The 14,596-nt window shown below is 30.5% G+C and overlaps 1 protein-coding gene across 1 annotated transcript in view; it reads left to right on the forward strand.

Annotated features, from left to right (window-relative positions):
• Window positions 1-14,596, forward strand: part of LOC106468389 (lysine-specific histone demethylase 1B-like) — a 57,426-nt gene that overhangs the window by 37,955 nt on the left and 4,875 nt on the right. The window contains exons 8-16 of the mRNA XM_022396729.1: window positions 1,427-1,547; window positions 3,042-3,105; window positions 7,187-7,360; window positions 9,114-9,188; window positions 9,530-9,664; window positions 10,306-10,471; window positions 11,452-11,510; window positions 12,103-12,303; window positions 13,699-13,773. Of these exons, the coding sequence (XP_022252437.1) occupies window positions 1,427-1,547; window positions 3,042-3,105; window positions 7,187-7,360; window positions 9,114-9,188; window positions 9,530-9,664; window positions 10,306-10,471; window positions 11,452-11,510; window positions 12,103-12,303; window positions 13,699-13,773 (1,070 nt within the window). The remainder of the gene's footprint in view (window positions 1-1,426; window positions 1,548-3,041; window positions 3,106-7,186; window positions 7,361-9,113; window positions 9,189-9,529; window positions 9,665-10,305; window positions 10,472-11,451; window positions 11,511-12,102; window positions 12,304-13,698; window positions 13,774-14,596) is intronic.

Genomic DNA, 14,596 nt, shown 5'->3' on the forward strand with positions numbered 1-14,596 from the left:
CGTCTCCAGCCATTATTAAACTCAATTATAGTGCAAACCCATTGAACATATAACAGATATGGTGCAGTTGATATATTACTAAACACTTTCACTCAAATATGATGATGAGGAACCCACTTTGAGACTAATAATGCTTCGAGATGGCTTGAATGGGTAATGAAGAAAAACTTTAATATCAGTTTAATATGACTTTCACTCAGGAGTTCTTATAATAGCTTCAACTCTAAAATCTTAATATACTTATCATTCTCTTAGCAAAAATTATCTAGTTCAAGATAGAAATTCATGTAGTATGTATTTTTATTACTGGTGCTTTTGTCTGTAACATGTAAAATATGTGCTTTAGATTAAACAGTATCATTAAGAACATTTACAACATCCCTTAAAATATGGGATTCCCATGCTCTTGGCAAAACAGTGCTTGTGTTCTTAGTTAAGCATTAATAAGACTTAGTGTATAGCACATTATGAGGCTAGTTCATGTGTTAATATCAAAAGTATTATGATTTTGAAAGTGCTTATGTCAAAAAGGTGCTTCATAAATTTAAATGAATTTTTTAAGCTTTGTTATATTTTAGACATAATTTATGATCATTATTATAAAAAGGTATATTTTCTTCTGAATAACCTAACACTTGCTTTAGATGTGTAAGTGTTTTTCTGCTGAAACCGAAACCAGTAAAAACATTGATGATTGTTCTACATTTGGATTATTCTTTTCATTGTTTTTCCGTGCAATTGTATGTTTTTTATTTTTTAAATAGAGTATAGTGAAGTGATAGGTGTATGTTAACATGTTTTATATTCATTCATTGGAAGGTGTACAAGTAATAGATACAAGGTAAATTTGTCTTGTGTTCATTTGCTGGAAGAAGGACATGTGCAATTGCAGCTTAATTGAAACTCAAGAGAGTTTATCTTCTTTGTCAACCAGTTTGTTTCTATCTAGGTGATTTCTGACACTTCACAGACCTAAGTGGTGAACAAATCTCGTGCTGCGAAATCTGAACAATCTACATAAAATGCAATACCAAGTTCCCAGTAATCTCATGCGACCAAGCACAGGAGTTATTTCACGGGTTGATTTTCTACACTTCCAACAAACTTTAAGCTCTTCTACAGCAGGTTCTTATAATTAAACACATTTTGGTTTCTTGTACAGGTTTTGACTTGCTTAAGGGGTATCTAGATACTTTTGTAAGTAACTAGTGTTCCTAGCATTATTTCTGTACAAAAGCATTTTGGAGCTAGATAATGCTAGTTCTGGATTCACCTGTATGGCTACCATCTGCAATCTCCAGATATTCGAACATTTAGCTTTTGTATGCAGTCATCAGACTTCTACTTATTTACCTAATGATGTAGTTATTTCCAGAAATAAAAAATATCTTTCATATTTTTGAAATCATATGGTTTTACCTCACAGATACAAGCCCTAACACCTGCATTCAGCCATTTTATCAACCACTGGAGCCACGAAGAGCTAGGTGTTTTAGACCAGATGTCATGGAACCAGAGGAGAGAGAAGTTTTTCCAGAATATGCAAGGTATGAGTTGGCTCAGTACCTTAAATTTATATGAAATATTATGATAGAAATAGTGAAATCTCCCATTTACCCTGATTCAGACTGATAGTTCTTGAAAGTCTTGCAGTGATTGCTATATTCTGTTACCACCTAATTGATTAGGCTGTTTTTTTGGGTGTTTATAATTTGCAACTTTTTCAGCAGCTTTCATTGGAAACCTTTGGTAAGCCATAGATAATGAGTCAAAGAAAGGTATCATGAGGAAAGTGTTATCTTAGTGATAATGTTTGTCAAGTTTTCAAATACTCCATTACTTTAAATGTCTCATGCACATGTGTTTAATATATTCTACTCTCTTTTTCAAAAACTGTGTGAAGACTCACAACCATTACACATAATGTTGTAAGAACCCATTGACCTGATTATTTTATCAATAACTGTGTATCTGTTGTTGTTGTTTTTTTATCTCTTCTGTTTTCAGATTTGATGTGATTTTACATTATAATGGTTTCCAAAGCTTGTTAAGTTATGGGTTTCTCTAAGTGCTTGTGAACATTTTTTAATGAAAACAAGTGACCATTTATGTTTCATGTAATGTAAATTTCTGTCAGTTTATGCCTGTATGATTTTATTTTAACAATGTTAATCTGTTAATATACTTTCAAAATACCTTTTTTTTCTGTTTTAATTTGTCTTATATTGTTTGTACTTGGCTAACAAGGAGCACTACTAGTACAGAGAAAAAAAAACAGTTCAACAGTCAAGGTTTAGATATTTTATTAGTACGTTGTAAAAATCTTTGACTACATTATCAAGTTTTATTTTATTAATTATTGTTTAATTTTTAGTGTGTGTATTTTATTTTCTTGAGAGACTTTGATATTTTAGTTTTTATTTATGTTTATATAGAATTTTTCAATTTAGTTTCTGGTGTTTTAAATAAAATACCTAATACTTAGAGGTTACACTGAATTTACAGCTTTATGCATTGTTCCAAAATAATCTCTAGCACAAAATTACATGTAAGTATAAAATTGAAAAAGTATATAAACAGAAGATATGAGAATTAATTGAAGTGAGCTATAAACAGTAGGTACAGAAAAAACTAAGAACATCCAATAGTAACAGTGATTTTAGTCATCATAATCATTATGTCTTTATCTTCTGTGCTTACTGGAATTTCTAATTAGCACATTACAAAAGAGGATCATTTAGGTACTAAATATTTTATTTTGGGAACAATACATAAGAAATAATCAGAGCAAATGATTCTAAAATAGAATGACTTAAAAAAATAAAAACAAGACTGTCCCGGGACTAAATACCTCTGGACCTCTAATAAAGATAGCCTCCACCCCCCCCCCACCCCCAATTAAAATATGAAATGGGGCTCCAGCTTTATAATAACTTGCCTTGATTGTTATTTTGATGAGAAAAAACGTGCTTTATTGAAGTATATATACTTTGTTTAATTTTGCATATTTAAACATATTTCTTTTGTTTTTATGTCCACAGAGAACCAGTTATGTACTTAGGAATCCGAAACTTAATTGTAGCTTTGTGGTACCTGGATCCTAAGGTTTGTATAATATTGTTTGTTTACTTCTATATTATTGTGTTATGCAGGTATCATATGGTACATGAATAAGTTTTATTTCTATAATCTTTCAAAGTCTTCATACTTTTTTTCTTTACTTAGTTACAAGTTCTAGGTGAACAAGATATACCCAGTCTTTTAACTACACTAATCTTGCTCTTAGGGATGTCACACGTGATTAAAGTTTTGTCCAAGAGTTGCCTATTTCCACAACTTGCTTACTTTCTGGCTCATTAAAGCTGGTCTTAGTGAGTTTTCTAGCACGGTGGCTGCATTTAGAAGAAGAAAAAAAAGTTAAAACTATGGTTTTCTTTTACATTATAGGGTTTGCCTAATAACTGGTGACTTGACCTTCTGAGAAGTCCTAATGCAACTGAGAATTTAATATAATTTTAAACAAACACAGTTTTGGATTTTAAAAAAACAAGGAAACCTTCGAGCACATTTTGTAAAGATGTCTCATAATTTGACTTGTCCTTATTCTGTGTATATCATTTCTTAATAGTAGAATAATCTGGTTTGTAATAGAGAGAAATTCAGTACCATTTATCACAACTTTCAGTCTAAACAACTTATTTACACTTCACACTATGGTTCTTATAAGCCTTCTATTTACTAGGTTTAATGACTTATCTGTTGATTTTAAGTGTACTTAGAATGCCAAATTATTACTATGTGAAGCTTATGGCATTTAGCTACCTGTGGTACATATATCAATGGTGTATTTCTGAAGTATTTTGATTCATATTCCATCAAGTACTCATCTCAGTGATAACATTACGTAAGAAATTTGACTTTAATTCTTGTTGGAAATCGTTTAATATGCATGTAACCTGAAAATTAATGATAAAAATTCCCAGTTAAAAAAAAGTACTTATGATAAAAAAAAATCTATTGTAAATCTGGCAGTTTTTAATATTTTGTTACTTGACTGATTACCAGGTTTAACTTAATTTTAGTATCTATGAATTCCCCCCACCCCTCTCTATTTTTGAGAAATCAACTTAAATTCCTTTATTTACTTTATCAAAACTCAATGCTCAAATGAATTCAAAATTAAATGAACTTACAAAGAAACCTGTAATAAGTAACATGTTCTTGAATTTGTAGTTGTTCTGAGCTCTCATGACAAATATCATAGGCAAGATCAAATAACTGTCGGTGTGTGTGTGTGTAGTGGCCTCGTATAGTTGATGTACAGTTTATTAAAAATAGTTATATAAACATACAGGTGATACACATACTGGAGTTGCAAATAATGAGTAATTGCAATGAAATGGTCAGTGTATCATAGCACAATCAGTTGTTACAGAAAATACCAGAGAAAAGGAAACAAGTGGTACAGCACACTAGTATATTAAAGGTTTGGAGACGGCTTGAATGGATAATGAAGAAAACTATTATAAATGTGCCTTATGATGATATAACCTCAATGAAATGTTGTACATTTATAATAGTTTTCTTCATTACCAATTCAAGCCATCTCCAAACTTTCATTTTCTGAAAAGTGTGTTCCTTGTCATCAAATTAATATATTGTATTTGCTTTAAACAGAGCAGTACACCTTGTTTTTATGTTACCACAAGTTTATCAGGTTGTTTGATTGGTGTTTGGCCTTCTCAATTTCCATGTAAGTCCATATAATATTTTAATATTCACATCAGCACTTTATCTTTCTGGAAGACTAATCCTCCCAACAGATCTTGTCCTTGAGGTAAAGATATGATGGACTGGTACCCCAGTCATGCTTCACTGTAGATATTGTACATTTCCTGTGATACTGGTTTCCTCTCTGTAATTCAACAAACTATCAGTGATTGTTGCCAAACAGTTTACATTTGAGTTCATTTATATAGAAAATGCTCCTCCAACTTTGCTTATTCCATTAGTTGAAGTCTAATTCCTATTTCACCCTTTTGGTTTAGTAATCTCTCTTAAGCAGTGGTTTTTGAGCAGCTATACATCACTTGAAGTCGCTTTGCGCTAATATGTATCTTGGTGTTTGGAGAGTAACATTCACACTTGTACTTACATGTAGCTTATTGGTAAAATCTCTACTGGATTGACATGAATAATATAAAGAGCATACTATAAGTTACTTAACATCACTGTTGAGCTTTCTATCTCAACCACTGTTATTATCACATATCCTCTTTAGAATTTTCATACAGCTCCTACCAAATCATGAAATTTTTCCTCAATTTGTTGCATAGCGTAAGTTTTGCCAGCTAAAACTTTCACTTCTCTATATTCTTCATGTGGCATTTCTGTCCTGGGAACCATTCTTGGAATAGTTTGGCTGCCTGTATTTTGATATTCATTATATTGGTGTGGTACTGTCTGATTAGTTGGATGAAAAAGATTCAAAGTGTAAACTATGAACATATGATTGTAATATAGTTCATTTTCATACAGTACCATAATATTTTTTGTATTTTTATACCCATTTTATCCATTCATTTCATAATTAATTCCAGTACTGTAGGTCTGAGATTATTATGTTTTTAAACACCAAAGTTTTCACAAAATACATAATTAGACCAAATAACCATTACCTTCTGAAAACAATAGGTTTAGAGAGTTTATTTCGGGTATAACAAATCAAAAATTTGGTTTTTAAAATTTTCCTATATTTGAGCTGTTTGTGTAGCTAATACAGTTGAAACCTGTGTGAACAAAGAACATCAAATTACAATGTTGCTATTTTCTATGCTATTTTATATTGGTACGCTTGAAATTGATACAAAAAATTTTACTAACTTTAGACACCAAGATCTTTCTTCTTTCAAATCATTATGAATTATAAGATAGAACATTCAAGGTTAAAAAATTTTACCCTAATAGTACTTTCAGAGTAATAGGTTTCAGAGACTGCTATATTTCAGGTAAGAAGAGAATAATAAATTTTTATTTACCTAATTTTTTGTTTTGATATAGAAATTTGACTTGATCATACTGGCATTAACCTAATAAAATGGCTAAACAGCTGAAACATTTTATTCATTATTCATCATTTTCTGGCACTTAGCTGTGTAATGGTTTGTGATAACAACAAAAAGATGTGTGAAAGCAACCAAAGATGTGCCTCAAATGAACAATGTTTTTGATAACATTTAAGGTTAATATTATAAAAGAATAGTAGCATTTAAACCTTAATCTACTTACTGTTAGCAGTTCTTTGACCTACTCCTTTTTTTAAACTCTTTAACAAACCCCTTTTTTAAGTTCATCATTTTTAGGGTTAAATTATCCTGTAAAATATTTCCACCTAGTAATACATGTACTTACAGTGCTTTAATATATTTTTTCACTGTCATATAGTTTTAATTTACTGCTGAAGTTACAAAAAGAATCTAATCCCTTGAGATTCTAAGTAGAACTTTCCTTAGTTAAAATATTTTATCTCCTCAGAAATTTCTTGTAACTACAAGAAAACTTTAGTGAGAAAACTGCAGTAACAACGCTTATTAATATGAATTAAATCCTCTTTACTAAAACAGGTTAATCAAAAGTAGTTAAACCAGAGTAGTTACCCAAAATGGATGATAGATCACTCCTTTTTAATTATTTATCTGGCAGAAATTCTTCTAAAAATGTTTTTTTATTGTGAATTTTTTATTTTTTCCCCATATATTTTTTGATGATTCTAACTTTTTACTCCTTAACCTAGCTTGAGAGTTTACTGAGATTTACAGCATCAATATTTTTATAACTAAAACACAATGTACCTGTAATTTGATTTGAGATCTTGGAAATAATTCTTACTAATGAGAAAAAAAAATTATATTTATTGTTCTGTTTTTGTTTCTCTTTGCATGGGAAAACCTTTTTGGTGCTGTAGTCTGTTAACATTGTTTAAACAGAAGAAAGATGTTTTTTATACAAGGAAAGTCGAGATTTAAACATACCTTTATGCATGTCAATTGAAAAAACATTATATGACACTAGTTATGGTGTTCTTTTTCAAAATTTGAATTGTAATTGTATGTTTTTTGACTATTTGATAATGCATAAAGGTACATTTTTTAATTGTTTAAAAATGATTTTGTTTCCTTTTTTCTAGGAGTGGCTCGTACTAGATAGGGTCATAGAGAACCTTATGTGTCGAGGCTTAGTACGTGTTCGCTGTGTTTATGATTCCCGTCGAATACTAAAATATCTTACCCTCAAGGGTTTAATAAATTTTGGTATTATTCAATCACCATCTTCATTCACTCTCCTACCAGCAGAGTGTCAGGTAAATGCTTTTGGTGCAAACTACTTTGTAGTTCTATATCTTTGTCATCTCGCTTTTATATTTTGTACTTTTTATATATTAATAGATTTAGGTTGTAGGTAAGCTTTATGTTTTTTGACATTTTAAGACTTACTGTACTTAAATATAACTTTTTTTTAATTAGGTTGAAAAATAATGCTAAAACAACTAAACTCTTTGGTTAGATTTTTTACCACACACTTTGTGCTCTAATTGACTTTGTTTCCGTTTTCATTAATGATTTGGTTTGTCTTGTAAAATGCAGGCTTAATACCCTTAATGAAACAAAATTAAAACAATATTGTTTTTGATATTTTGAAGCAGTTTGGTACTTCTATTTTGATAAAAGTATCATGATGCATTGTATTCTGATATAGGTTATTTCAGAAGCACAAATTTATGTACTTGATGTAAATAAAATAGTGTGAGCAGTAATTTATAGAGACTAGATGAAGCTACTGCAAGAAGGAACAGTGGGATCTAATGGGAAGTTTAGAAGATTTAGGAACAAACCATTCCTGAAAATCTTTTTATGTTACATTGTATCTCTTTGAAAACTGCTGAAATTTTCATCTTAGTTTAATAGAATTAGTGAGTAACTGGCAACGCTTTTAGATGGTATTTACAGTTTGTTCAGTACATCTGGTCATTACATTAAAAGATTATAATATTATTTATACATTATGATAAAATAAACTCTCTTTCTTTTTCTGTGAAATCCAGTCTTTTTTAAAGTAATTTTGAATTACATCTTAGAATATCTCTGAAGAAGTGAAAACTGAGACCAAGCCAGATTCAGACATGCTTTTTGTGTTTAATGTAATTTAAGCAGAAATCTTGAGCTATGCCATTTTTAGTGGAATTTAAGCAGGATTCTTGAGCTATATCATTTTAGTAGAATTTAAGCAGAAATCTTGAGCTATATCATTTTTGTAGAATTTATGCAGAATTCTTGAGCTATATCATTTTTGTAGAATTTAAGCAGGATTCTTGAGCTATATCGTTTTACTTGAGTTTAGGCACAATTCTTGAGCTATGTCATTTTAGTAGAATTTAAGCAGAAATCTTGAGCTATATCATTTTAGTAGAATTTAAGCAGAAATCTTGAGCTATATCATTTTTGTAGAATTTAAGCAGAATTCTTGAGCTATATCACTTTGTAGAATTTAAGCAGGATTCTTGAGCTATATCATTTTTGTAGAATTTAAGCAGGATTCTTGAGCTATATCGTTTCACTTGAGTTCAGGCACAATTCTTGAGCCATATCATTTTAGTAGAATTTAAGCAGAAATCTTGAGCTATATCATTTTTGTAGAATTTAAGCAGAATTCTTGAGCTATATCGCTTTTGTAGAATTTAAGCAGGATTCTTGAGCTATATCACTTTTGTAGAATTTAAGCAGGATTCTTGAGCTATATCATTTTTGTAGAATTTAAGCAGGATTCTTGAGCTATATCATTTTACTTGAGTTTAGGCACAATTCTTGAGCTATGTCATTTGGATCAACAGCCTATCAAAATTCCATTCTTTCTATCTAATAAACTGAAAAATCTAGATTTGTGATTTCCAACAGATGCAGCAGCTTATTTTGCTAAGTGTATACATGGTAAACAGCATCATGGGTTTAAATCCCACCCGGTGTTAAATTTCACTTCTTCAGAAGTACCCTAACATTACAGCTTAGTGTGCCATTTTGTTAAATTGGGTGTTCTTTTCTTACATTCTTGTATTTTAGGAATCAGTAATAATAATTGGAGCTGGTGCTGCAGGAATAAGTGCTTCCAGACACTTGAAGAATCTTGGTGTCAAGGTAAGGCTAAAGATCGACTTTCAGAAACTGGATTTTATTTATAGTTAATGAATCTTCTTCATATTATTGATGTAATTGATATTATCATATTGGAGGTATTGGTAGAAGCATTTTATCACTAATATTAAAAAAGAAACTTGCACATTCAAAACTTTTTTCTTACCTGCATGGAGGACAGAAAATTATGCCAGATTCCTTAGCGGATATAATGAGTTATTTCTAGATAACAAGTGTTTTTACTGTTAGTATTGATAGTACTTTATATATATATTTTTTTCACTAATGTTAAACATTATTTTTTATGTTTAAACAATTCATGTATATTTTTTAATAATTTTTAGGTCATGGTTTTAGAAGCAAGAAATAGGATTGGTGGTCGAGTGTGGGATGAGTCTTTTCTTGGTGTCTGCGTTGGAAAAGGTGCTCAGATCATCACGGGGGTTATCAATAACCCTCTAACAATCTTGAGCCAACAGGTAGCTGTTTCTTTACTTTTGGGTACACAATGTCTGTTTCTTTTTGTATATTACATGGGCATGCTGCAATAGCATGGCAGAATTTTGAGGCTGTCAGTGTGGTATAAGAGTGACAGTCAAATCCCACTATTCAGTCAGGCAAGAGTTGGTAGTGGTTCTGTGTACTTCAGTAAGGAAACTCATTATGCTAATATAGTATTGAATTAAAAAACTATGATCTAATCATTTACAAAGTGTGGACACAAGGCATTGTCAAAACATAATATGTTTTCTAACGTAAATATCATTGCACTTACAAATCATTGTTTGTTAACTTACTGCTACTTGGCAGTAGCTGCTCTTGCTTATATGCCTTTCCTCTCTAGTCTAACATTTAGAAATTAAGGACACCTATGCACAAATAATCCTTTGTGCAAAAATTCTGAACAAACAAACACATGGGTCAAGAAAATTCAAAGCTATGAAGGTTTTTAGTTGTTCTGATAAAGCGTTAATCATTGTTAACTTATAGAAAGTATATCACCTATATCTATCTACTGTCTTTTTTTTTTTCGTTAAAAATATTCTGTTAATGTTAAATTTCACTTCATTGAGGCTATCATATTGACAAAAGTAATCATTACTTATTCTATTTTCCTCAGGCTGCAATGGCAATGAGGATAGTTGGGGAAAAATGTGAGCTATTTGCTGAAGATGGCACTGTCACACCATCTAGTGTGGACCAACGAGTGGAATTTCATTTTAACGCTGTACTAGATGCTGTAGCAAGCTGGAGGAAAGATCAAACACATGATACTAATTTATATGGTTTGTCTTTAATAGTTTTTTTAGCTCGCAGGTGTTAGTTTTAAAATCAAAGAGTAAATGTATGTGAAAGCTTCTCAGAAATATCACAAACAAACTGAAATGCCATGAAGCCCTAATCTTAATTACTCATTTTTATTCTTATATATACATTTAGTTATAGTATCATAATAAGCAGTTAAAATTAATTGCCAGTAATAAATGTTATTTTTAATACTTAATGATTATTATATAGCAGTAAAAGTGGCCTGTAATCAGGATTTGAATTTCGGTCAAACTGTCGGCTGAGAATAAATAGTGCATGTATATTCAGAAGGTGAGAACTACATTCACCTCATGTTCAGCCTTATCATGATTTTGGTTATGTACTAAGCTTAGTGTACAGAATCAGATGCATCACACTCTATGTTTTAACATTAAATTTCTTTGGGCAGACATCATTAGCTGACTTTCATGATATTAGCCATTATTAAATGTATTTTTATATGTAGAATGGCTACTAGTAGATAGGTTTCTTTACCTTAGGACTTTGTAGTCTACTCTATCCGTTTGTACATTAAAGTTTTAATCCAGTATCTGCTGAGAGGCAATATGTGTGTGTAGCACTATTCAGTACTCATTACATCAAAAACAGATCTTGTTTATAAACATTGATTTTTATAAATAAAATAATTAAGATAGATAAATGATAATTAATATAGTTAACTACTTTGTTTTGTTTTTCACAAAAACGTAATGTATTTTAAGTTACGCCACTGATGAAACATTATAGTGCTGTTGTGTTATTATGTGTTAATATACTCTTTGTTTTCAGTAAACATGAAAAATATTTCAAACAATAAAGGAAAAATACTGTGTTATGTAAATAAAGAATGTAGCAATGCTACTTCAAGGATAGTGATGATGTAGCTTGTTTGTCCCTTTAGAAATTGTTCATGCTAATCTGTACGTTCATGGAGTTTTTTTTTTGCCTCACCTTTCAGATAAGATTATGGAGATGCACAAGAATTTTATGGAAGAAACAAAAATGAAGTTTTCTGAAGTAAGTTAATGATGTTGGGTAAAAGCTCTTGTAGCTATTAAAATTATAATTTAGTTAATTGTTATTTCTGTATTTATTTACTTTGCTGTTTTTGTCAAGCATATGCTCGTTATATAACAGCATCAACGAGTTTTCAGTTTCTGTGATGTGATGATTAAAATAAAACATTCTATCTACTATTACCCGAACTATTTTTGTACCTTACAAACAAATGATGCAGAGTTAAGTGCTGAGTCACTTCATTTCTATTGACGTGGGACAAAAATAGACTGTATTTGGTAGGATAATTTTCGTATACCATGTATTAATGACTCCTGAAAGATGTTTGTAGTCAAAGTAGTTGGGTAAAAAGAGCTTTGTTCTGCTGTGGGAATTGTGTTTATCATTGTTTTGAGTATGCTTCTGGTTGAAATGTAATAATAAAAATTATGCTGTGGTCCAAACAGGTTTTAAATTGTAACAGCACTAATAATCATGAGCAGGTAATTTTATTTTCAGTTTATTAGGGAAAATAAGATCTTTTCCTGTTCCAAAGAATTTTCATGGTGATACATTATTCAATAAAAGTAAATGTACATCTTTGAACTTACAGGAAGAGGAGAATTTAATACACTTCCACATCAGTAATCTTGAGTATGCTTGTGGATCAGCACTTAATACAGTTTCCACTCTTTCCTGGGATCAAAATGAAACTTACCCCCAGTTCACTGGCCACCACACACTATTGCTCCGTGGATACAGCTTATTACTTGAACAACTGGCTGAAGGTCTTGATATTCAACTGGGACAAGAGGTGAGGAGAATCTGTTGAATATGCAAAGAAGACTACACAAGTAGTATGGTTATCGATGGTACTGTAATGAGGAGTTACGTTAGATTGATGAAATAATATTTGCTTGTTGGTAACAATGTTAACATATTGCTGTCGTAGCAGAGTACATGCATTACCTGTGTCTTTGTCTGAGAGACACCATTGACTTATAATTCAAACCTACTTTTAGAACTTTGTATTTTGTCTCAGCAAATTAATTGTATTTACTCATTTCTCTGGTATTTGATTTAAATTACAATGTATGGTGTACTAACTTTTGCACATTACACCAAACTGTATTTTAAGAAATTGAAAGAAAATGCGTGTTGCTGAGGCCCACTAAACAGCTAATGTGGTAGTAACAATATATTAGCCAATAAAACATGTCATTTGGATAAATTTAGCATTATTGACCAATTATAGATGAGACTACCCTATTGGTTTAGTAATGATTTAGTGATAATTAACATCTAATGTTGTTGTCATTTATTGGTTCATATGAAGAATATTTCATAATTGTTGATATTCTTTGAGTCATGATATGTCTGCTTTTAAACAGTATGATGGAAGATATGTGGGATGGACGAAAAGCAGATCAAATACATTCCACTTCTGAGTACCATCAGAATTTCACCCCTTAGCATTACTCACATCAATAATTATTTTTTGGTGAATCTGTTAGTACTGCAACATCAAGTAATTAATCACAGTAGATTCACAAGCATTTGTTTCAGAATCAGTATGCTGTATTTAACATGAAAATTAAAACTGTTTAGTCTTCAGTCTTTTTAATTAAACTAACAGTTATTATTTTTAGAATTTTATTTAAAGATAATTACATCATCACATCAATTTTTTTCCTACTTCTAAAGCATGTCTAAAATGTATGGGATAGAAGGTCAATCTAGGAGTCCAGAGGTGACTGCATAACAATGTAATATTAACTTCAAGAACACATATTCTAAAGAATTGTTGTCATAACAGAATAGTCTTAAATGTGTTGTCAAGAGCTTTGCAAAAACTGAAACATATCTACTGCCCAACTGTGCATTAATCATTTTTTTGTAATATGTCCAGACTACTTGAAGAGCAGAATAAATAGTGTTTATTAATAGCTATATAAGAATTCATCAAACAGACAAAAGTTTATGTTAACCTTATTCATTCTAAAGCATTCATGATATGAAAGTTTATATCTAAATATTCATACTGGAAACCCAGCTTTATTGTCTCCATTGGGTCTTATGCAAAATAATGACAGCATTCTGTGTTTATAGAACTAATACTCTGGATGGATAGTTAGAGGTTTGTTTTTTATTTTTATAATATTTTTCGTCTGTGGAATTTTGCCATTTACAATGAACATTTCATTTCAAGGTGAAGGAAATTAATTATTCTGGAGACAAAGTCATCATCAGATGTCAAGATGGAGAAGAATGGAAGGCTTCGAAAGTAAGTATTATCATTTGTAAGTTATTTTAAATTGTTGATCAAGGAGCAAAACTTTAATAAAAATATGTACCTCATTTAGTTCATGAAGGTTTTGTGACACTTATACCATACGCTGTATTAAAATGGTCAAATTCTCTAGAATAATCAATGTTGCAGTTATAGAAAAATCGTTATAAGCATACTGAATGTGGAAAGTGAAGAAACTTTATCAATAAATCTTGCATCTCTACTAATTACCAAACATATTATCTTTTTCCTATAAACCAATTTCGAGATATTTTGTTTAGTGGTAAAAGTAATTTTTCTTTAAACATTTCTTTGTAACTACTCAAGCTTGTCATTTTACAGGCTCTCAGATATTGGGGATCTAAAGCATGCTGTTTGCCCAACATTGTATCAAACAATGATTACATATAAAAAAGGGGTGAACAATTAGGATATAACTTCCTCACCAGCAAACATCAACCATGTCCAAACATTATTTTACAATTATGTGCTGCAACACTGTGCTGTAATAAAATATTTAATTATAAAATTTTTGTATTCCATCTTCTTTTTTTAAATATGATGTCTAGCAGCATATACTTGAATTTAAAAATTCCTATAATTAATTGCTGGATGTCGAAGGTCATTTTTAAATATAAAAAAAATTTTCATACATTGTTTTTTTACTACAAAGGAGACATACATTTTTAAAATTTAAAGCTTTAGGTTTAAATAACAAATCTACTAAATACAGCATTTAACCCATTTGAGATGGGTCACGAGTGAAAGGCTATGTCATATTGTTTGTTGACTCGCATTCAAAATTTAATTGAACTAT

The sequence above is a fragment of the Limulus polyphemus genome, unplaced genomic scaffold (genome assembly GCF_000517525.1).
Source record: "Limulus polyphemus unplaced genomic scaffold, Limulus_polyphemus-2.1.2 Scaffold2990, whole genome shotgun sequence".
Classification (NCBI taxonomy): Eukaryota; Metazoa; Arthropoda; class Merostomata; order Xiphosura; family Limulidae; genus Limulus; species Limulus polyphemus.